Genomic DNA, 24,620 nt, shown 5'->3' on the forward strand with positions numbered 1-24,620 from the left:
TGTTTTGTTTCCCCCTACCAACCCTTAAGCTTCCTTTTTTTTTTTTTTTTTTTTGAATCTCTAAAGATAAGAAGGAATAGTGACTTGGTTTTGAGCAGTAGGAGCTCTTTCAGACACTCTAATTTTATGAGGCCATAATTGGCTTATTCTTTGTAAAGTGACATGGATCTGACAGACTGGGGACAGATCAACTAGAAATCACAGGTATACCTGACTTGGAAGAATTTTAAAAGCTGCACACACGCAGGAAGGCTGGATGTTCAGTCAAATCTAACATTTCTGCAATGGGAAAAGCTAATCTGATGGGCACAATTGAAGTGGATTGGTTATTCAAAGGGCCAGCTTTGTTTGGATATTAGATTAAACTTTAGACCATGACTTTACAAAAGCCACTGTGTGCGTGCAGCTCTAGACTTATCGTGATTTTATACTCTGTAGAGACAGTAGCTAGGGGTAATGTAAATATTACCACAGCTGTTAAGTAGTTGTAGATCTTATACCCCCTTACATCTTATACCCCTATCATCTTCTAATCCTTTCCCTCCTCTCTTCCTGGCCTCTGCTCCCATCTATCCCATCCTCCCTGGAAGCGTCACACCTCACCCCTCGTCTCTGTTCGGCTTGTAGTGACTCAGAAAAGACTGACGATCCCTCAGAAACTGATAGTGAGATTCCTGGAGAGGAGGAAGCTGCGAAAGAGGAGGAAGACAAGAAGGTGAGATGACTGGGATGTGGGTAACCATATAAATGTGCCCATACACCTCACAATTATCTGCAGATTTTCTGTGGTCAGATGGAAAAAGTGCAACAGATTGGCCCAGGTGGAGATTACTCCATCCGCACAGTTAAGTGTAGATGGAGGAATCTGTTGCACCTTTTCCATCTGACCACAGAGCATCTGCAGATAATTGTAAGGTGTATGGCCAGATTCAGAGAGAGATTACAGGTGCAAGTGTTGGATAAAAGTTTAAATTTTGTGGCCATAGCAACCATAGGGGTTTTTTGTTGTTTTTTTAGCTCAATTGAAAAGTGTGTGTGTGTGTGTTCAATCAGTTGCAGAGACCGTTAAGTGAAACTGATTTACACGGTTTTGCAGAGGGCAGCTCCGTGAAACTGATTGGACACGGTTTTGTTACAATTGCCATATTATAAGTATAGTGCATGTTACTGAGACTTGAAATTCTTGTTGAAGAAATGGAAATCCAGATGTTTAGGGAACAGAACTATCTGGCAAATACACTTTAACTATCACAGACAATGCAGTGGCTATTCATTGGTAAATGAACAGCAAAAAGATCTGTCACTCAGTATAAATATGATAGCTTAGCAAAAAAACGAAGTAAAAAATATTATATATTTTTCTCTTCCATTGAGGGACCAACTAATTCAGGTGATCGGGTTATACTGCCACCTACAGGAGGATTGAGCACTGGCAAACACTGTAAGCCAGTGCCTGTATAACCCCCCGCCCCCCCCTCTACCCAGCATGCTTTTGGTTTTAATACTAGCATCCTAGGAGGCAATCAATATACCTCACTACACTGCTGTTTAAGCTGGTTTCTACATAGCAGCTATCTGGATAGGCTTTTCTTAAGCGTGACTTTGGAGTGTCCTACCTGGATCCTGCTGGGCATGCGGAATGTAACCTTTGGTAACTGAGCTCTGCATTGTGGCAGTTTTCAGTTTGTCTTCTGGTAAAAATAGCTGCAGAGCGGTTTCCATTCCACGGCACTTGACCCTGTTTCTAAAGACTTACACTATTGAGTAAGGGCATTCTAGCTAAAGCACCAGAAGCTACCTCACTAGTTGCATTACTGGGCACCTTTTAAATTTAGCTGCAAAGACCTCCCCATTACACCCACTTTTGGTCCTGCACCCCACCTGAGTGTGCAGGAAATGTTCCCCTTTTAAAGGGAATTTGTTAATCGGAGATCTATTTTTACTGTGGCTCTGCCAGTAACCGGGCTTACCAGGGGCACAACTAGACAGGTAGAATATATTGTAAAGCCGTTAAGGATTCTACTGACCGGCAGCTTGAACTAGCTGGTTCTGCCCTCCGTTCAGTGTTGGCAGTGACCTTTTAATCTGTCTAACCTTGTCAGATTATTTCAGTTTCCCTTAAATAGGATTTTTTTACCACCAGGGTAGATCCGTGTTTCGTGGAGCAAATGTCTGGAGTGTTATGCTTCAATTTGTCATGGCTTGTTTCAAGCTTGTACACTTATGTTCCGCATGGATCTCATAGCCATACAGATCCACAGAGCACTCTGGTTGCAGTTATAAAATACTACTGCCATATCCAAGGAGCATCTGACTCACTTGGCCTTCAATGGACATTATTTCTTTGGCCCTGCACTTGTCTCCATGATCAGTAATGCCACAGGAGGCCAGAACATACTCCTGCCTCAACAGGAGTCCTAGGGAGAGGTCACCTAAATCCCACCCTTCTCCATCTACTTCTGTTGTAGTTGCCCTCAGGCCCCTAGAGCCTGACTTCTGCATGAAGATATGCCCCTACTTATACAAGGGGGGGGATGGTGCAGGTGCCCCTACTCGGACGCAGACAGGATCCATCCTGTCAGCGTACGGACACCCGCACGGCCTTGCAGGTTGGGTGAGCGTAGGGCGGCATACGGCCGCATACTCCCATAGAGAAGGACAGGCTGCTGCGTGTTACCACACGCAGCACCTGTCCTTCCCAGGAGAGGCCCGATACGGCTGTGCACGCAGCACGGATCTGTACAGGCCAGCTGTGTGAATGAGGGCTTACCTGGATAATGACCTGGCTTCTCAGTGTCCTCAGGCATTTCTGCTACTGCTCCAAGCATTTCCAATCCTCCTTTAACCTGACTGTATCTGAATTCCTGTGTCCCTCCATGGACTCCAAGAAATGGATTTTAGGATAACAAAAATCCTCTTTTTATTATTTTTTCTTCTAGGCACTGTGTCTTTTTATATATTGTATTAATATGGTAGGAAGACCTGCTTTCATTTTTGAGGATTATGATGAGACTATTTGGCATCTGAGTTGTGATCATTCTCAGAATATAATAGCTTGTAACCTAGTGTCAAAGTATTTGAGTTCTCTGTAGATTACATTGCGAGTGTGGCCTGTGCTGTAGTTAGCTAGAGTAGACGACAAAGTGGCGTATAGGGAGCAGTCCACAGTAGTGAGTGTGATGAAGGCATGTGTGTCAACTTCCTTCTTTCAAAGTTCACTTTTGCATCACCATATGCGCTGACTCATTTTGTAAAATGTTTTATTTAGCTTGCATCCAATCTTTGTTTAAAAAAAAAAAATCATTTTATCTTTGGTGCTCAGTGTTTTTTGGGGTGGCATGTAAAAACATAAAAAGGGATTTGATCCTCACCTGAGGTTGCTGTAGAGACTAGGTGATTCCAACTGCTATTTGTCGGTGCACCTAAGAGCTCCGTGGGTGTGCAGATCATCCATAGTAGCCAGTAAAATCTGAAAATGTGAGCCGGGCCAGAAGTATACAGGAAAGTGAAGCTAGCTGAATACAATTGAAGAAAATGGCAAATAACAAATGTTGTTAGACTTTTATATATCACTGACGATTTATGCAGCACTTTACATACTATACATTCACATCAGTCCCTGCCCTCAAGGAGCTGGCAATCTAAGGTCCCTATCTTGCGCGCACTCACGTCCATTACGCACTCACGCCCATTACCCTACCTACCTGTCTTTAGAGTGTAGGAGGAAACTGCAGTGTGCAGACGAAACAAGCAAACTCCTGGCAGGGATTTGAACTGAGGACCCTATTGTTGCAAGGCAGGAGTGGTAACCACCAAGTCACTCTGCTGCCTATGTTCTATGCAGAAAATTTGTCAAGGGAGAACTTGTGTTTAATGAAGAAACGCAAAAAATATATAAAAATATGTAGAAAATAATCCTCAGCAGTGACTTGGCAGGCTTCCAATCTTCTAATCTCTAATTTAAACACAAGTCCACAGGCCGAAGGGAGAGAAACGTGTGCTTAGACTAGAATAAAAACTTCACTGCATTTTAAAAAATATATCTTTTAAGCCTTCATTCTGTGCACCAGGAATACAGGCCATTGTTAATGCGCCTCTGCACAAAAGTACCCTGCGTCTCAGTGTGGCTCGTTTTAAAAACAAAGCTGCACACACTACTTTGATGTGATTGTCGCCCACTGGGCTGCCCATTGAAATGAAACTTTCCAAAAGTGCTGCAACTCGCTGTTTAACTCGCACAGGTGTGATCTTTTGTGGACTTAGACTGCCTGCAGCTACATTGGTCAGTGATGGCTTGTTTTAAAGCCTATTTACTGCTTGTTAAGAATGTCAATGACCTGGCCACAGTTCAAACTTTCAGCAGCGCCTGTCTGTAAATACATTTAGCAATTAATTCGAGCTGCAACTAGCACCATATATCACGTTCTACATTTGAACCCATTTTACGATGGAATTTTTTTTCAGTGGCATCACATATGTGGAATGTGTTTGTGCTGAAAGTGCACTCAATGGCCCACCTCCAGCACGAAGACTGAGCTGTTACCGACCGACCGCTTCCTATCTTAGACTAATAATTAGGAGCCAGGAGGACCAGGTCCTAGTCAGGTGATCATTAGTAAGAGGCGCCTCACCAATGTCTTTCTCCTGTGAGGAGAAAGAGATGCAGTGTATCGTCTTCATTTACCTACCGCCGCGCTCGTGGGCGCCGCTGGGCTGAAGAAAGTCTGCAGCTTACCCGGACGAGGTGTGCCCGGCTTGGTAGGCGACTTCTTCTTCTTGGTTTTGCTCATCTCTAGGGGTTGTAAGTGCTGTAGATTGTCCCGGCAATGGAGCGGTGAGGGAGAGTGGAAGAAAAAATGTGCTCACTCCGCCATGGTTAGGACACGCCCCCCCCCCTCTTCATTTTTTATTAGGAGAAAAAAAAAATAGTATCAGCATTAGCGTTATGGCCAGTGTTAGTGTGTTTTTAAATAGGCTTAAAAAAGCTTTTTTTTATTTAGTGTCGCTGACTTTTTTGTAGTTGCAAAGATGGGTTCAGGTGATAACCCCTCAAGGACAAAGGCCTTCTTTTAATTTTTTGTTTACATGTTATAATCCACTTTTTGGACCTGAAAATTGCTTAAAACCCCCCAAACATTATATATTTTCTGATAGCCAAGACCCTATAGAATAAAATGGTGGCAGTTGCAAATTCTTATGTTGAACAACATTAGCACAAGTTATTATCAAACCCAAACATTTTGTGAAAGATGCACTTAAGTTAAATTTAGGGCCCCAAAACACTGTATAAAACCTTTTTTATTTTTTTTAAATATAAAAGATGAGGTTACAACGCGTAAATAGATACCCATTGTGACGGACCGCCTAGTACCCCGACTGGGTACCTCCGTCAGAAATAAGCTTCCTCTCTGCTGGAACCTGAATGCCAGTGTCTTCAGCCCAAACCTGCCTAATTATTGGACGGAACTAATATATTAGGACAGGAAACTAAACTCTTCAAACATCAGACAACGCCAATGTTGAAGTGGAAACCAAGAACTGGTTTATTGAAGAAAGCACAGAGTTTATACCTCACAGAATCGGATAAGAGTTCAGTGTGTTACATTGAACAATTCCCTCCCCTAGACAGCCGGGGGCCGCATTGGAATACCTTAAGCACAGACACTCTTTGAACCTAATAAATGTCCTTAATTAAATGAGTGCTTGATCCCATCATCCCCAAACTATGGCCACTCCAGACAGCCTGCTGCCTTCACAAAATTATGTTTATCAGAGATGTTATCTAAACAAGATGGAAGTCCGGATGGTTCAAATCAAGTCAAATGGTGAAAAGCTCTCTCTAGATAGTTACATGGTTACATACCATGTTTCCCTGAAAATAAGACACTAGGTCTTATTTTCGGGGGATGTCTTACCTGGCTGCAGCTGTCCGCCCTGCCGTCCAGGGAGCCACAGACATGTGGGCGTGCGGGAGGGAGCTGCGGCTAGCGCTCTGAATGCCGTCCAGGGAGCCGCTCTGGGTGCTCTGTCAGCCAATCGGAAGGCTTCTGGCAGTGTGTGTGGGGGGCCCCACAGAAATCCCTGTGGGGGATATTACAGAAATCCCTGAAGATTGTGCTAGGTCTTATTTTCGGGGTAGGTCTTACTTTCGGGGAAACACGGTAGTAACATATACATTATTAAACTGGAAAACACACACAGCAAACAGTTCTCTGGGGTAATAAATCTCTGCATCCCTAAGTCAGTAGGAAGGAGGCTAGCCCTCAGGCTCCTCCAGCAGCCCCAGTGACATGCATGCTCGAGGGGGATTTTAAATATTTTAAAAAAATTATCTTTACATTTTAATATTTTTTAAACCGTTTTTTTTACTTTAATTCCTATCACATAAGGGGGCTTACAAGCCCATGTGATAGCATATTGGTGGTGACAGGTCCTCTTTAAGGTGATAATGGGGGTCAAAATACCCCTAACATCACCTTTCCACTCTAAATAAGCTATTGAAGTGCAGATCACACTTCAATAGCTTATTGCTGGGCTTCAGGAGCCCAGCAATGACAGCTCAGGCACTGGAAGTGATGCAATACACGTCGATCCCGCTCCCATAGAACTGGGAGGAGATCGAGGAACGGACATTCACCACTCTCCTCCCCAGCTTCCTGCCGACACCCAAGATGCCAGTCCCGGGCCCGTAGGAGGGGCAGCAGAGCCCAGGAAACACTGCGGGCATGGGGGGCGGTCACTTTACTGGATCGTCGAATCGATCTAGCGACAGCTGAGTCTCCAGAATCTCGTCTGCCGCCTGTCCTGCGTCTGTTTTAACCCCTTGAGGATTCATTAAGGGATTATCCTGTCATGGTTCGTGAAGGGGTTAAAGGAGAACTGTGGGGAACCTTTTTTTCCCCCATAGTTCTCTTCAGGGTCACAAGGACATATACTGTGTCCTCCGGTGACCCAAAACTATTGCCTGCTATATGTTGAGAGCACAGGGACGCTCCACAGCTGGGATAGATCCTGACAATACTGTCAAGATCCACCCCACTGGCTGATTGACAGCTGGCTCTGCCTCTCTCCGTTCTCTGCAGGGAGAGGGTCGGTAAGTCCGCAATGGGCGGTATGTGTTCGCTGACTTCCCGATCAATAAGAGCCGACCTGTGACAGCTTCAGTGTCACGGATCTGCTTGTATTATAGGAAAGAGTAGTTTTTACTCACCCCATAATTCCCCTTTTAAAGGGTTATTAAACCCTCTGGTTTTTTGTTTTTGCATATATCTACTGCTAGCAAGCAGTAGATGTATGCAAAAAGTGTAAAAAAAAACAAATGCTTTCAAAGAGGTTAATGCTTACCTGTCTTCGCCGGGAGACGAGGAGAGACACAAGTTAAGTATATGGACGCGTGTACCGGCATGCAGACACAGTGGGACAGGAAGTGCCAACAAGGACAGAGGAGTCGGAGCTGGATTGGAGACCCGCTGGAGAGAAGGCTGAAAACGACAGGAAAAAAGATCGGATTAAGAAACAACATTTAAGGTAAGTGCTTTAATTAACATTGGGGGAGGGAAAACATTTTTTGACTTTAATGTCACTTTAAGGTTTGTTTGACCTTCCGTCATTAAGGGGTTAAGGAGCCATGAAAAAAAAACAAACAAGTTTTTCGCCCATCAGTGCTGAGCAGCTCCATTGCTTGGTTTGGGACAAATTATTGCCAAATTGACAAAGGGCCTAAATGTGTGCTGATTATGGAAGAATTATAGACTGTACAAGGTATGTTCTAAGTCACTACTGACTATACAAAATGAATGTTGTGAGATTTTGAAAAAGGGATACAAGTGAAGGATTTGTGTAGTTTTGCATTTCATTCATGTAAGGTTTTCTTAAATGCAATCTTATCTGGTAGGAAGAAGAGGATGAGCCTGGAATGTGGGACGAAACCTTTAAAACTCATACAGACAGCAAGCCTAATGGTAAGAAGGTTTACGATGAAGATGCTTCTAAAATGGTTTTCATAATTTAAACAGAAATCTGAAGAAAATGCTAGTTGTCTGGCTGTGACTGACTTAAATATTTTTGAGTTACAGACCTAGAACAAGGATGCTTTTAAAGGGGTCAAACCTGCTTATGTCTACACTTGTCTCAGGTCAGCGACTCAAAGTATTGCAGTCAATGCATGAGCATGTCAGCCAGAGAACATCATTCTCACATGTAGAGTTTGTAGAGCAATGGCAACCTCTTATCCTCACACAAGTCCCTTTTGACTGCGAGATACTTTTCATATACACACCCCTCTCCCCCCCCAACTCCTATCCCATCCTGGGAGGGGTTTGCTCTCCATTTATCAAACTTTGACTTAAGAACTGCTAGCCTTGTATATTGCTAACAATCCTATTGTTACTTTTGTAATATTTTAAATGTGTTTAGCAAAGATTTTAATCAGGACGTTTTGCTAAATGAGTGCCATTATGTGGTTCTGTCTAAAGATGTTGATTAATATTAAGGCCCACTTCACACAGGTTCCTTCTGTTCCGTTCAGCAAGGGATGCATGCATAGATCCCTTCCTTCCTAATCGGGGCGGTTAGGATCGGATGTCACTGTTGTTATTTCTGTGTCCATCCATTTTTTTTCTTCCCTCCATCTTGTGATGGAGGAAAAAACTGAAATTACCATACCCATGTTGGTCTAGGGGAGTCGAATGTAAACGGACACGTGTCCCCTTTCATTAGATTACCCCCTATCGGTCACTATCGGGTCCCCCAAAACGTAACTGTTACATTTGGTTTTCCAGACCTGGTCGGAGTCGGGGTGATCAGATTTAAATGGATACATGTCCGTTTAGATCCGGCTGCCCTTAGACTAAGGCTGCCCATACACCTTGCGATCATCAGACGACACTTTTCGCCCGATCGAATTGTCGTACGATTTTAGTACAGCGGCCCCATCCTGCCCCGATTATCGCAAGGTTGGATCAGCGGTAGTTAAAAGAAAGCACCTGGACGAATTGCGGTAATCGACCGCACGTATTTTCGTCTGCGCATGTGCAGTGTAAATTGTACGAATTTTGACCTACGGAAACGCCACCAACCTTGCGTAAATCATACGACCGACCGAGTTTCTTACCTGCTGGTTAGTCAAAAGGCGATCGATTTGTACAGCCAAAATCTATTCCAAAGTGTAGCCTTTTTATAACGGCAGCACAATGACATAGGGAAAGAGGTACAAATAGCTCTATAGTTCCTTCACACTCGCATTCAAATTCTGTTACCAGTTTAATGCGCATTATTTTGTGCTCCAATATCTGCGTCTCCTCATTTATGGAAATCTAGCCTCATGGTGTATCGGTCTTGACTGTATTGTATTTTGTTGCTTTACTTAGGCTGGCCAATTTTGATAAATTCCCCCATGTTGGTTTTTTTTTAATTCTTGGGCAGCCCCTCTGGCTAAACGAGAAACACTTGCTTCCCCCGTCTACACTAAACAATATGCATGGCGGATCTACACCCAGGCAGGTAGATCTGCCCATCGTTTACTGTGTCAGGAGTTACTACTGATGTGACTTATCTGACAGACTAATGCCTTCTTTTCCCTCACTTCAGTGAGGAGAGATCAGCCAGAATGTCCAAACGTTTTAAGATCTCTTTGATAAAGGGGTACTTCTGATGTAGGTGCAAGCTATTGCTTGTTAGAGGTACCCTTTAACCAGTTGACATCCGCGGTGTTAAACCCCCTTCCCATCCAGGCCATTTTTCAGTATTCAGCGCTGCGGTACTTTGACTGACATTTATTCCGTCATGCAGCGCTGTACTGAAATGAATTTTATACCCTTTTTTGGGGACAGATAGAGCTTTCTTTTGGTGGTATTTATTCACCACTGGGGTTTTTATTTTTTTACTATATTAAGGAAAAATCACCGAAATTTAAAAAAAAAAACAGTTTCCCCTATATTAAATGATAAAACATTTATTATTACCCAATTTTTTGGTAAAATATAAAAGACGGGGTCACGTCGGGTAAAAAGACACCAAACATGTCAAGCCTTAAAATTGCGTGCGCGCGCAAAACCTCAAAAAACGATAATACCCAAAATTGGCCATAGGCGACGCTTTAAAAGCTGTTACCGCTCATCAGTTTAGTGTTATCAGTGATTGATGGCCCTAAAATGATTTCTCTCACTGCGACGTTCGCGGTGATATGTAACATGTGTAGCGCAATTGTAATTTTTGCGCGCTGGGGCACCGGACGCGTATTTACGTTTATAGGCGCGTAAAAGTGGGGGTGGGAGAGTTAAACATTTTGGGGGGTTTTTTCCCCTTTTTTTATATGTGACTTATTTTATTTTACTTTTTTATGTTACTTTTTATTTTTTTTTATTTATATATTTTTTTTTGCACTTTTTGTTATTGCTATTATATAGGGGGGATAACAATCCCCCTATATAATAGCAAAGGCACACTGACAGGTCCACTTTATGGAGACATTAGGGTTCTCTAGGACCCCTAATATCACCTGTGGACCCCAAAAGAAGCTGATGAAGCTGCCGCGAACGAACACATATAGGCGATCGGCGGGCTATGGACCCGCTGATCGCCTATATGTGAAACACCCGGTACCGGGTGTTCGCATTGGACGGGTCTTTTCTGCCCGTGTGTGCCCGCTAGGGGGCGCGCGCGAGCAGAAAAAAAATGCCGTCAATGCAGCAGTGCCGTCCGTCCGTTTTTCTACTACGGGCGGACGGCAAGAGGTTAAAAGCCTGATCCTCAGCTAAGGTTTACATTGGGGCAGGATTAGACTGTTATGGCCAGCCTTGTATAGAACAGTCAGATATGCTGGTCTTTTGTAGGTAATTAAGTCTTGCATCTCTGTGTGAACCCTCTGCAGGTCCTTCTTCGGTGGGTCTCGACTTCTCTCTACCGGGATTTGAACATGTATATGGAATTCCAGAACATGCAGACAATTTACGACTACGAACAACAGAGTAAGTGTAAAATGTTCTCTCTCATGTCATGAAAGAAAGGTCCTGCGCTCAAACTGCTCTGATACTAAATCAACAACTGCTAGCACCTAAAATGAACTATGTTCATCTTAAAGTGAAAACAATAATTGACATGTGCCGTGCTGATTGAAAAACGACTATATTTGTTTACACATTCTCCACTTTTCACTGCGGTTTTCACTGGCATTTTAGATGGTCTTTTATTAGCGTGGCACATTTCAATGACTGTTTTTACATGAATAAGTCCAACGAGGGTGCCAAATGAGAGAGGTCCAGAGTCCAAAAACATTTAGGGTGCATTGACACCAAAATTGTAAGAAAATCGCAAGTCATTGGAGGGTCTTTTTGACTTGCAATTGTACCTTCAGATTTCCTTCCAATCCGTTGTGTTGTGATACGTTTTTCAACAGATGCTAACGGATGGCCAACAAGAAGTGAATGGGGCTAGTTCACTCGGATCTGTTAAGTTGTGCAGAACAAAAGCAGTGCATGTTCTACTTCTTCCTTTTTTTTTTTTCTTTTCTTCAGTGGAATGGAGTGGTGTGATCTATCCCCAGTTACACCCATTCATTTTTAGTTGCCCATCTGTTAGCATCCATTGAAAAACGTATTGCATTTGTTTACAATCAACAAAACAGAAAAGTCAATGTGTCTTGGGGACTCAAATAACTTTTTTCCTCCGGGCTTAATCTCAATGGGCATTAATATGAACTGAATGCTGGGATTCATTTTTTGCTGTATAGCTAAATCAGTGAATTGGCAAAGAACGTCCTCTTGCTCATTCACTGACCTTTTTTTAAAAATTTATTTATTTTCTTCCTTACCCCGTTTTGTTTGGTGCCCTTATCGGACTTTATGTATGTTAATCTCTCACGCTGATCTTCTCTCATTGTAGAGCAAAGAATTATGTAGGACTTTACCTTGGAGTTCTTCTTCTTAAACTAGTCAAGAATACATTTTTACCTGAATTATCAGAATGGTCATTTTTGGTCTGCTACTAAAGAAGGCTGATGAGCCTATGTTCTGTGATGCATTTTTAAAAGGGATATTCCACTAAATACAGGACACTTACTTCTATTATATGCATGCACCTTGGGTCATATGATATCTGGCAGTCATCTTCCGAAATTTATGGACTGTATATCTTTTCTAAAGAACTGAAGAAAAAGTTAATTATCCTGTCTATTTTCCTATATTTGTACAGTCCAGACAGTCCATCTGCTTAGGTGCTTCAACCAGCTTGTGTATTTCACATCTTCTAGTAGAAATTTGTTTTCGGTATTTTATAAATGTATTTATTTTTTAGAAAAGCTGTCTTTTTGGTTTTTCAGGAACACAGATCCCTACCGCTTGTATAACCTGGATGTCTTTCAGTATGAACTGTATAACACAATGGCTTTATATGGAGCTGTACCACTGCTGCTAGCTCACAACATTCACCGCACGTTGGGTATCTTCTGGCTAAATGCTGCTGAAACCTGGGTAGATATTACCTCTAACACAGCCGGAAAGGTGAGCAAATATGACCAGTAAAGGAAAAGGAAAAATACTGAAATGTTAATCACTCGGTAATTTTATCATTTTGTCACATCACAGACTCTCTTTGGGAAGATGCTTCAGTATATGCAGGGAGGTGGGGAGACCCCTCAAACAGATGTGCACTGGATGTCTGAGAGTGGCATTGTTGATGTATTCCTTCTACTGGGACCTTCTCCAAGTGACGTGTTTAAGCAGTATGCCAGTCTCACAGGTATTTAAACTGATATTATGTTTGTAAAAAAAACTTTTTATTGAAACAACCAAAGAAAAAGGAACAGAATACAAATGCAATGCAATACAATACATACAATACAATGGAGTACAAGGCATATAAAAATACAAAACTGCCTGTCGTAGTCTTGGCAAACATAAGACTACTGCAAGTATTATTAATTGACAAGAAAATGAGCCTATCTTCTGGCATTGTACAAGGATAAATGGGGACGATCCTTTATGAAAGCGTGGAAAACAAAGAGGTGATGGAGCAGATGAGAAAAAAAACCAAAGGGGGAAAGAAGTAGAAAATCACCTGAGATAGGAACAGGAAAGGAAAGAGAGATGGGGATGTGTAAACTGGTCCCAAAGCTACCTTCAAGAAATCGCATAGGAAAAAAGTCTGTCAATCAACAAGCAATCCACATAGGCCCTTTCGTAGTGCAAAAGTGGAGCCAAGTACTCCACACCTCATAAAATTGCATATGACGATCATGTAAAGTGGCAGACAATTCCTCTAGCCTACATATAGCGTGCATTTCAGCAATCCAGTCTGTCAAAGTGGGACTGGTTTGTGACTTCCAAAATCTCAGTATAACCACCCTGGCAGCCAGCACTAAAAACTAGTTACCCGTTTTTTGCCGACTTAAAAGAAGCCAGCAACGTTGAGAGAAGAGCAGGCTGAGGGATCCACTGTAATACCAGTTACTGATTGATAAGTACCAAAGATGGAAGGCTAGAAACGTTTAATCCCAGGACATATCAAATGTGGAGCATCGAGCCCCGTTCGGAGAGACAGTGCCAGCAAAGATCCAGACGTTGAAGGGTAGATGGCATGTAAACAAGTGCAACAGTAATACCATCTGGAAAGCATTTTAAAATTACATTCCTGATGGACACTAGCCATAGAGAGTTTGTGAATAAATACAAAAGACTTACGGTAGTAATTTAGGACTCAGAAAAAGAGCAAGAGAGTTCAGTAGCCCAGTCTCATGTACTGGGGAACATCTTGTTCAAAGAATGACAACAGAAGGCCATAGAGAGTAGACATTGGGCGTAACGGGACATTGGATCCCACGCATAAGCGTTCAAAATCCGAAAGATCCCTGTCAAGAGAGCAGCTGCGCGGCATTAAAGAACAGAAATCTCGCAGCTGGAAATATTCCATCCATCATCCTGGGGTCCTGTCAGTCATCTAATAGAGCTGAAGGAGGGCTAAGATCTTGACCCATCAGTGCCGAACTAAGTGTGGGAAAAAAAAAGGATCTGTCCTTTTTTTTTTCAAGATGAGCTGGAGGAAATTCTGGGTTTTCCATAATAGGAATGAGGGGGCCGGCATAGGAAGAGGAAATTTTTTCTAATGAGTAGGTCCCAGTGGCGTAAAAATGATCAGACAGGCAGAGATCTACGGGGAGAGCGAAGAGAAGAGTCCAGCCATGGCAGAGAAGTCGGAGATAAGGGTGAAATAATAGAATCTAAATGCATCCACAGTTTCTGAGAGGAATGAAAAATGGAGTCAAGTAGTCTAGTGAGCAAAACCCCCTTGTAATACATCTCAATCTGCAGTAGACCAACTCTGCCGTATTGCTTACGACGAGGACAGTATAGCGAGTTCTTACTGTGAAACCAGGTAGATCTCAATAGATATGAGCAAAAAGAACAAAAAAATGAAGGGGAAAAGTCAATTGGAACCGTTTTGAAAGAAATAAAGGAGCCTCTGCAGGATATCCATCTTTAAATAAAGCCAATCGTCCAAACCAAGCATGGTTGAGACGAGACCGATCCTTCAATTTGCGATGTATAAATGCCAGTAATGGTTTGTAATTTAAATCTTAAATAAACTTGTATAGTTTGATCACATAACATGTATGACTGCCTCCACTTGTTGCCCCTTGTTTACTTGCAGAGAAGAATATCCTTGAAAAAAATGATCTGATATAGGAAGCCAAACCAATAGAAACATACAATGGAAAAATGACAGCTGGAGAATTAGTTAAGCTAGCATACACAGCTCGGTTTTTTTCTCTTCCCCATCCACACAAAATGGCTTGGGTGGCGTTATTTCCACTGCTGGCTATTGTATTGAGGAGCCGCTACCGGAATACAGTGGTTTTACCAAACAGTGACTGCTTCTGATGGGATGTGGTCACTATTCTGGCAAAAAATTCCCACCCAGTTCAGTTGATTTTTAAGTTGACTTTGTCGAGCAGTCTAAGGCCTGCTATAGGAGCTGTTGTGGCTGTAGACTAATAAGACAGATAGGGCTGCAACCAACTAATCGATTATGAGAATAGTTGTCAACTATTTTCTTTATCGATTAGTTGGTTGAATCCCCTAGCTCTCTCCTCCATGCTGGGAGGAGGGCACAGCGAGCCGTGAGCCGGTGCAATAGCCAGCCTGCTATTGCAATTTAAAATGGCCAATAGCAGGTTGGCTATTGTACCAGCCCACTACCTGCTGTATTTACATTCAGCTGCTGTCTGTGGAATCTTGCCACTAGCAGCTGTCATTCCCTGGCTGAAGCTATTCAAGCTCCATTGCTTACAATGCAAAAAAAAATATTGGGTGGTCGGAAAAGTCATTTTCGGTTTCGGCCTGACAAATTCTGCTGAGAAAGATGCGCTGCAGTGCCATTCATTTCAATGGCACCCCAGACTCGCCTCCCACCCACAGTGTGATCGCCCGCACTGGAACACACTGTACCGTAATGCTGTGCATTCTAGTGGAGTGTGATTGCACAAAAATGTTGCTTGCAGTTTTTTCGGAAGTAAACACTGCATTTGTGTCTTTTTTATTTTAAATGTGAGCATGGTATTTATTTTATTTTTTTTATCAGATTTAATTTAAAAAAAAATCATCAGCCAACTTATTGTTTATGAAAATAATCGTTCGTTGCAGCCCTAAAGACAGATCTCATCTTAGATGAGACTTGTTGAGATCATTTCAGCGTATATGCTATGGGATACAGTGCTTTGTTAGGCCACAGTGTCAATCTGCACCACAACTTTTAACTTGCTTACCATTATTTTTCTATGCATACAGGGACCCAGGCTTTGCCACCATATTTTTCACTTGGGTACCACCAGTGCAGATGGAACTACAATGATGAGGACGATGTGCGCAATGTAGACGCTGGCTTTGATGAGTATGATTTGCCCTATGATTTTATCTGGTTGGATATTGAGCATGCTGATGGAAAGAGATACTTCACATGGGACCCTAATAAGTTCCCTACACCCAAAAATATGCTGACTGGCTTGAAAGAAAAGAGAAGGAAAGTGAGTTAACTTCCATGTCATTCTGCCTTAGTGTAGATAAACTGTACAATTTGCATGATTATCAATTTATTTCTGGTTTGTTATTTAATATATATTTCCTTATTTCTCTTCGTACTACAGATGGTAACTATTGTGGACCCTCATATCAAGATTGATAGCGCTTACCGGATTCATAGTGAAATTCGATCCCGCAACTTATATGTTAAAACCAAAGATGGAAGTGACTATGAGGGCTGGTGCTGGCCAGGTAGGCTGTAGTGTTTTCTTGGGATGGCTTTACCTGTTTTAGGACCGCCCACCATCAAAAAAAGTCCTGTCCTGAAGCAGTTATACCGCTGCAGCAGGGTTCTTGTATCATTTTAAACGGCTGGCAATTGCTGTTTAGATACAAGTGGTTCATCATTTGCAATACAGTCATGAGCAGCTAGCACAGTGGCCCCCCCGAGGTGTAACCTCTCCCCCTTAAATTTAGATAATTGTAACACAAGAAGAAAAACAGGGGTTTTTGAGAGGTATTAACCACGGCTTGAAGTTTTTGTAAAAAATTTTTATTTAACATATGCTATAAATATACATGTAAAAAGCAACAAGCAGTTGCGATAAGTTAAAACGAGATTATACCAGGAGCATAGACCCATTTAACATACTATACATATCCATTATAGATCGATAATATTCATTCAGTATGTCCAATCCCTACACGTTTCACAACTTGGCTTCATCAGGGGATTGTAAACTGATCTAACAAAAAACAATATATTTAATCAATACATGTCAACAATTCGCTAGTAGGTCTATTGAATAGCATAGAGTCTATACAGGTATTCCTCACTTAACGACCGAGTTCTGTTCATACGACCAGGTCGTTAAACGAATTGGTCGTTCAGTGAGGAACTCTATACAGTACTGTACTGCATTAGTACAGTACTGTATAGCATTGCAGATGTACAGTACCGAACAGTGTACTGTATATCGGGCGATGAAAATACTTACCGGGACCCGCAGTGAAGATCGGAGGACATCACTTCCGCCGACGACACGTCGCACTGACGCGCAAGGTCGGCGGTCGATCGGCCGTCCGTCGTAAGTGCGAGTGGTCGCAAAGCAGGTAAGTCGGTAACCGAGGAATGTCTGTAGAGAGATGTGCTTAGGCACCTATACCAAACGGAGAGAGTCTCACCACCATTCTTCCCATCGTACACCAGTCACTCACCACCCAATCGGAGTAGCTTGGTATGGGTTGAGCTCCGACAGAAACACTCCGCCCAGTTTTTGTCCCGGGGACCTCGGGGCCACAATAAGAGAAGGATTTCGGGTATGCGCAGGAGGGCAGGACTGCCTATGCTTATCTTGTAGTATTCCTCTGCTTCAACTTCCATAGACCTGTTTTTCTATGTGATTGCATTTATTTAGTATTGCACATATGATAAGTTAAACATCATCCAATGCCCTATGCCCATGTGTGGAAATCTATATATGACTACACCTTGCATCACAGATACCTGAATAAATGAATTACTCAAAACCCCTTTGTTTTAATTCCATGTGTTTACACCCATCCTTTAATTAACCACTTAAAGGCCATAGTGTTTCACCCCCTTCCTGGCCAGGCCATTTTTCAGTATTCAGTGCTGCGGTACTTTGACTGATGTTTATTCTGTCATGCAACACTTTACTGAAACGATTTTCATACCATTTTTTGGGGACAGATAGAGCTTTCTTTTGGTGGCTTTTATTCACCAATGGGGTTTTTATTTTTTACTATATAACCAAAAAAGTACCATAAATTTTGAAAAAAAACATGTTTCCCTATAAAATTTTATTAAACATTTATTTTTACCCCAATTTTTTGGTACAATATAAAAGACGGGGTCACGTCGGGTAAATAGAGACTAAACATGTCAACCTTTAAAATTGCGCACACCCGCAAAATCGCAGGAAACGACCGCAGCCAAAATTGGCCATAGGCGACGCTTTAAACACTTTTACCGCTCATCAGTTTAGTGTTATCAGTGATTGATGGCCCTAGAATTATTGTTCTCACTGCGACGTTCGCGGCGATATGTAACATGTGCTGCATAATGGGCGCAATCGTCGGTTTCGTACATAGGCGCACCCGACGCATGTTTGCGTGTGTATGTGGGGGGCGGGGGACTTAAAAAAAAAATTTGTTATTTTTAAAACATTTTTTTAGCTTTATTTTTTTAGCTTCTTTATTTTTTTTAATGCTGTAATTTTTTTTTTTTTTGGACTTAACTAGGCCTGGGACCGGCATGGCGGGTCTCCCCACATTGATCAGAGGGAGATGGGTAAATTAAAGGCCCCCACGTGCATGCACATACTGTACAAGAGCACGCGTCGGGTGCGTCTACGTGCAAAAACAGAAAATAAATTGTGCCACACAAGCTTTTAAAGCGTCGCCTATGGAAAATGTTGGGTACTGTAGTTTCAGGTGTGAACGCAATTTTAAGGCTTGACATGTTTGGTATCTATGTACTCGACGTGACCCCATCTTTTATAGTTCAACAACAAATTGGGTATTCTGTTTCTGTGCACTAAATTTAATTTAAGTGTATTTTGGCCTAAAAATACTGTTTTGATAAACATTTGCGCAAATACAGAAATTGCAAATAGCATTTTTTTTTTATTCTACAAGGCCCCTGCTTTCAGAAAATATACACCTTGTTTTTAGGAGTTTTAAGCTGTTTTCTAGCCAAAAAAACAGATTTTTTTTATCATGTGTGCACAAATATTAAGATATTGCTCTGGACAGCAAGTGGCTAAACGAGGTATACTCACTACTTCAGGCCTGGGCAAATCCTAGTATCTGTTATTTAAATTAAAGCTGGCACCAGCATTTTCAAATCTGTACTGTTGTCAGGAGAACTTAATGTTCTTGCAAGTTCTGAGCTTGCCTCATTGCTAGTTCCAAAATTTGCTACAGGTCTTATAAACCTGTTTTAGTTATTACACTAAAATGTCCTGGTAAAACATGCCAGTCAGCCTGAACCTTCATTAGAATTTCCAAGTGATGTTCAATTTTTAGACTGAATACCTGCCTGATATACAAAGTTAGTAATATTAAATAGAAGGCACCATAAGGAGTCACTTTTTATAACTTTGCGTAACCTCCCAGAGTGCAGTTACCACATCAAAACCCTAGACTTGTGTGTATGGAGAAGATGCATGTGCCTTCCCACAAAGTAGTACTTGGTAAATGAGACTGGCACACAATCCTATATACTTGCTGTGCTGCTTGTGTAGGACGACACATTGGGCATACCTGACTGCTCAATATCATGATTTATACTGTACATGTTGTTTTTTATAAAATTGCTATGAAGTAACAATTTTATATAGAGATAACACCTATTGAAACTAACTTTATTTATAGTAGGCTTGATGCAGTGCTTGTAACTTTAATATGGCTTACAGCAACTTGGGATCCCCCAAATCTGTACGAGCAGGTGTATATTCTGCATCCCACAATGTATTGTGAATTCATTAGTAAACATGGTAACTGTGTACTGGATTGTTGGAAGCAATTGGGTGTACCCTTTTTTTTTTTCTAGACTTTTTGAAAAAGCAAAATTTGTAAAGCATTTTTTGGAACTTGTAGGGTATTTAGGCACAATGAAGGTGGTAACAGCCATTTGCAATTAAGTGATGGTCCAAGCAAAGCGCAGCTTCACTTTAGGGCTCAGGTTGATGGGTGGTGTTTTGCTGCGTTTCATGTGCTTTGGACCACAAATCAAATGCAGGTCAGCAAATTGCTATTCAGTGTCATTGACCAGTGCACATGATCATTCAGAGGCTGTGTTTGACCTGCATTGTATTGCATTTCTGTCCTGTGAAGGTGTTTTTTTTTTTTTCCCGGTTTTTTTAACTGCAGGCAAATTAAGTCACCCGCATTCTTTTCATGTCAGACACTTCTTGCAAATGCAGCTCTGTGCATTCAAATGGAAAATGCAGCATTGACTAGAATGCCCATCAACACAAACCCTTAAGTGAATAATGCAGCCTCTCCTGGCTTCAGTCATTTTTTTTATGCTTAATTACTTCCAGGGCACTATTATGTGGCCCTGACTTTCCCTAACACATTCATGTGAAAATTGTACCAGTTGAGGTTTTCAAAACAAACAAACCAACATGTGATTTAACTGGTTACATGTTGCTCCCTTTTTTTGTTTCTTTTCAGGGTCTGCTGCCTATCCGGACTTCACTAATCCAGATATGCGGACGTGGTGGTCCAGCATGTTCTCATATGACCAGTATGAGGTAAACTACCTGCATTTCAATCGATCCTCGCTAGGTAACACAACACCACCCCCCATCCCCCCCCCAAAAAAACCCCCCATCTAATTGTAGATTTGCTTTTCTTGTCCTTCTCAACTAGGGCTCTATGGATAATCTGTTTGTTTGGAATGATATGAATGAGCCATCCGTGTTTAATGGTCCAGAAGTGACTATGCACAAAGATGCTGTACATTGGGGTGGCTGGGAGCATCGTGATGTACATAATCTATACGGGCTCTATGTGGTGAGTAGTAAACTTGAATACACTTTGGTCATTTTTTTTGTCCAGATGCTGAATATCCACTTGGAGGAATATTAATAGGAGAAAAATGACATTATGAAACGGCAAAAGAAAAGGGTGCTGCAAAGAATCTATGGAAGACCAAACATGCATGGAGTGAGTGTTTCTATGGACTGAAGGAAATACTTTCCTCACAGGTGTCATGGCAAAGCAGAGAACCTGCATCAGGCAAACTTTAAATGATGAAAGGGAAATTTACATGTACTTAAGTGTTCACATTAAGTTGTTGATTTTTGCTTTTAGATCCAATTCAAACGTAGTGGTGCATTGACTCCCGTACAATATATAGGACCACTATACACACATTACTTTTTTTTATTTCCCTCCATCACAGTGTAGCAAACAGCAAGTGTATTGTGCATTGGCCACTACTGTACAGTGTAGTGGGGTGCCATTTACAATGAATAGGAATGCATCTCGGTAGGACTTGTGTGTTAAATGCTACCGCAACGTGTAAGCTTCTGTAAGAGAAACGGGGAGGCTGTCATTGCTGACTTGTACATAAAATTCTACTTGACTGGCTGTTATGCTGACCCTCTTTAATATTTTGAGGTGTTGACCTGTAGTATGTCTGCAGGACGTCTGACTTTTTCTTGCACTTTCCTGGCCTCCATACTTGCACAAAGTCATTGACTCAGATTGTGAAGCCATTGGGCCATCTTAACAGTCAAGTGCCTAGCATTTTTAGTCTTCGCTGGTAGCCCCTTATTTTTCTCATGTCAGATTTAGCCAAAGAATCTTTAACATTTTAAGTTCTACACCTATACAAAGGGAAGGGAGTGTGGTTACTGCTCCCCTCTCTCATGCAAGGTAGTGTTCATTTACTATACACCATTTCAGCTGCTACTCATTCAGTAGTATAAATATTACAGTTTTTATTGTTGCGTCGCAGGTTCATTTGAAACCCATTCTTCATTACAGCACCAAGCCACTGCTGAGGGTTTGATCCATCGCTCTGGAGGAAACGAAAGACCTTTTGTGTTAACACGGGCATTCTTTGCAGGTTCACAACGTTATGGTAAGATGGTACAGAAGATGTATATGGAAACCAAGGAACTGGCTGTATTATGATTATTATTTATATAGCGCCAACAGTTTGAGCATGGCTTTACAATATAAGTAGGACAGTACCGTTGCAATACAAATCAAGAGAAGATGGTAAGGAGGGCCCTGCCTGTGAGTTTATAATCTAAAAGGCGGGGTAAGTGATACAAGAGGTGGTAGCTGTGTGGGGATGAATTGTTTCAGAAAATGGTTGTATCCTACAGTTCAATCAGTATGACTCTGAGTTTTGTTTACCAGGTGCTGTATGGACAGGCGACAATGCTGCGGAGTGGGGACACTTGAAGATCTCCATCCCCATGTGTCTAAGTTTGGGTCTTGCTGGTATCTCGTTCTGTGGAGGTTTGTGTTAATAACTGATACTAGGCTATTCTGTAGTGTTTTCATTGTTCAAGCAGCTATCTAAGATTCTGCTACACTTCTCTCTTCACAGCTGATGTTGGTGGCTTTTTTAAGAACCCAGAGCCTGAACTGCTCCTTCGCTGGTATCAAGCTGGGGCTTATCAGCCTTTCTTTCGTGCTCATGCTCATTTGGACACACCTCGCCGGGAGCCCTGGTTGCATGGAGAGACCAATACAAACCTTATTCGCGAAGCTCTTCGTGAAAGATATGCTCTTCTTCCCTACTGGTATACATTGTTTTACAATGCCCATCGTGATGCAGAGCCTGTCATGAGGTAGGCTGGGTCCCATAATGAAATGTAGTGAGAAGTGCTATTTATACAGTATCCTACAGGACTTGTTTTTTCTATTTTCAGACCTCTCTGGGTTGAGTTTCCTACCGATGTGTCCACATTTGTAATGGATGATCAGTACATGCTGGGTGAGTCATTTATGCTTTTATTTTTTTTCTAGCTGCTTAATTTTTGTTTCATGGTCAAATATGAATTAAGTTGAAATATCTGTAGATGCTCCTCCTGTTTTTGCTTTGTTTTTGTTCAGTTCCTTGACCCCACATTGTATAGCCGTGTTTGTATTCACTTTGTCGAGTATCCTAGTATTAAGGTGCTGACAGTTGGACTGCAGTGGTGGCAGTAGTCTTGTTAATTGGTTATGTTTCCTTATTTCTCTAATATAGGCTCTGCACTCTTGGTCCACCCTGTAACAGAAGCCAACGCTCGTGAAGTTCAGATTTATCTGCCAGGGGTTGGAGAGGTAACAACCCTTCTCTAATTTGCTGCCAGCCTTTTATCTAGGGACGCTTTAGCCATTAATCTTGCCAAACAGATTTCCAACATCCCCATCTTTTGTCTGTAGGTCTGGTATGATGTACGTAACTATCGGAGCTATAAAGCGCCACAGACGTTTTTCCTACCAGTTACCAGCAGCTCCGTGAGTATGAGCAGAATGCTCACATTTTGTATATTATATTCACACCTTTTGTTTTAAAATGTATGTCTGTGATCTGTTTTTCTGTGCTCTTTGCTTTTGTCTGTACATCCATTCATTTCACTTTTTTTGTAATTATCGCCCTGTATTTCCAGATACCAGTCTATCAGCGGGGTGGATCTATAATTCCACGGAAGGACCGTCCCAGAAGATCCTCGTACTGTATGGAGTCTGATCCGTTTACTTTATATGTGGCACTGGACTTGCAGGTTGGTTCCCGGAAGCAGGATGGTGAGACATCTGCCTGTCCTCAAACAACTTTTACTACTGACACGTGCACAGATCTTCTCAGTTTGGCCCACTGATGGATGAAGCACATGTGCAGTACATTTTTCCCCATACAGAAGGGAGCAATTGGAGGCAAAAAACGTTTTCAAAGTATTGAAAGGAGTTTGTTACTGTATGTCTACATGTTGATATGCAGGCTGGGCTTTAGCAGCCGGAATCCTTAATTTTATTGTTTTTTTGGGGTCGGTCTGTGTTGAATCAGCACACTTTTGGGGCTTGTTCACTCTGCAGCACATGTGATAATGCACATTACAGTAAGCCGTGGTATATGTGCATTGTACCCCAGCACTCACCAAAGTGCACTAAGGAATACACTGTGCTGTGGTGATTACACTGCATTGTTTGGATGGAGTAGGCAAGGGTTAAAAGCCCTGTTGGTGTTTTTTTTCCCTGCATGCTGTTGGGGAGATTTTCCTTCACCTCATGTCCTGGAGGTGCATCAGGAAATAAGAGGAAATATTTATGAAGTAAGAGTGATTCCCCTCTTGTAAACAGCTGTTGCCCGAACAGATGCCCCTATTGTAACATTTACCTTGAATTCTTGTTCTGATGACAACTGTAAAATATTTGGATAGTACATCATTGTTGTTTTCCATGACAATGGCTACCAAATGTATACCGTGACAACTAAGAGGGAAATCTCCCAAGTGGATACACACACAGCAAAATCTTGACAAAGGTTCTAATCCTTTCCTACTCCATCCAAAGCCTAAAATGTTTTAGGCTATACATACACTTCAAGGCATGCAAAGTATAAACAAGCTCCTATTATACACCTAATAATGCTCTTTTTGCCCAGGTCTGTCTACTCCTCCATTTATTTATGTCTATTTTAGGGTGAAGCGCAAGGTGAATTATTCTTGGATGATGGCCACAGCTTTAATTACCAACAAAATGAGTTTGTCTATCGAAAATTCAGTTACAGCCATGGACAGCTGACTTCAAGGTAAAGAAGACATGTGATAACTAAAATATGAATTTCCAGTAGCATCTCAAAGAAGGACAAAATTAATTAAAGTAGTGTTAGAGCATTTATTTAGGCATAATATGGCTAATATGTTCTGACCAGCCTGTTCAGCTTTGTATGGTACTTTAAGGCTTACTTGACACCTGCTTACCTTTTTTGGTGTCCCTTGAAAGATTAAAAAAAAGGAGGCAGCAGCAGATGGGTACAGATATGTCGGTCGGTATCTGGATGGGGGAGTTTGTAGAGGGGTGAGAAATATCTGGATAGGGAGGTTATAGAGGGGGTAATAGATATGTGGTTGG

General features: G+C 41.9%; 1 protein-coding gene across 2 annotated transcripts in view; it reads left to right on the forward strand.

Moving 5' to 3' along the window:
- Nucleotides 1-24,620, forward strand: part of GANAB (glucosidase II alpha subunit) — a 42,567-nt gene that overhangs the window by 14,534 nt on the left and 3,413 nt on the right. For both annotated transcript variants that reach the window (XM_018565417.1, XM_018565425.1), the window contains 17 exons: nucleotides 628-715; nucleotides 7,895-7,961; nucleotides 10,871-10,967; nucleotides 12,317-12,497; nucleotides 12,582-12,735; nucleotides 15,780-16,015; nucleotides 16,136-16,262; nucleotides 20,214-20,293; nucleotides 20,412-20,555; nucleotides 21,534-21,630; nucleotides 21,915-22,016; nucleotides 22,108-22,351; nucleotides 22,433-22,497; nucleotides 22,753-22,829; nucleotides 22,932-23,006; nucleotides 23,159-23,272; nucleotides 24,188-24,297. In XM_018565417.1, the coding sequence (XP_018420919.1) occupies nucleotides 628-715; nucleotides 7,895-7,961; nucleotides 10,871-10,967; nucleotides 12,317-12,497; nucleotides 12,582-12,735; nucleotides 15,780-16,015; nucleotides 16,136-16,262; nucleotides 20,214-20,293; nucleotides 20,412-20,555; nucleotides 21,534-21,630; nucleotides 21,915-22,016; nucleotides 22,108-22,351; nucleotides 22,433-22,497; nucleotides 22,753-22,829; nucleotides 22,932-23,006; nucleotides 23,159-23,272; nucleotides 24,188-24,297 (2,058 nt within the window). The remainder of the gene's footprint in view (nucleotides 1-627; nucleotides 716-7,894; nucleotides 7,962-10,870; nucleotides 10,968-12,316; nucleotides 12,498-12,581; nucleotides 12,736-15,779; nucleotides 16,016-16,135; nucleotides 16,263-20,213; nucleotides 20,294-20,411; nucleotides 20,556-21,533; nucleotides 21,631-21,914; nucleotides 22,017-22,107; nucleotides 22,352-22,432; nucleotides 22,498-22,752; nucleotides 22,830-22,931; nucleotides 23,007-23,158; nucleotides 23,273-24,187; nucleotides 24,298-24,620) is intronic.

Source organism: Nanorana parkeri, unplaced genomic scaffold, assembly GCF_000935625.1.
Source record: "Nanorana parkeri isolate BGI_ZX_2015 unplaced genomic scaffold, ASM93562v1 scaffold25, whole genome shotgun sequence".
Classification (NCBI taxonomy): domain Eukaryota; kingdom Metazoa; phylum Chordata; class Amphibia; order Anura; family Dicroglossidae; genus Nanorana; species Nanorana parkeri.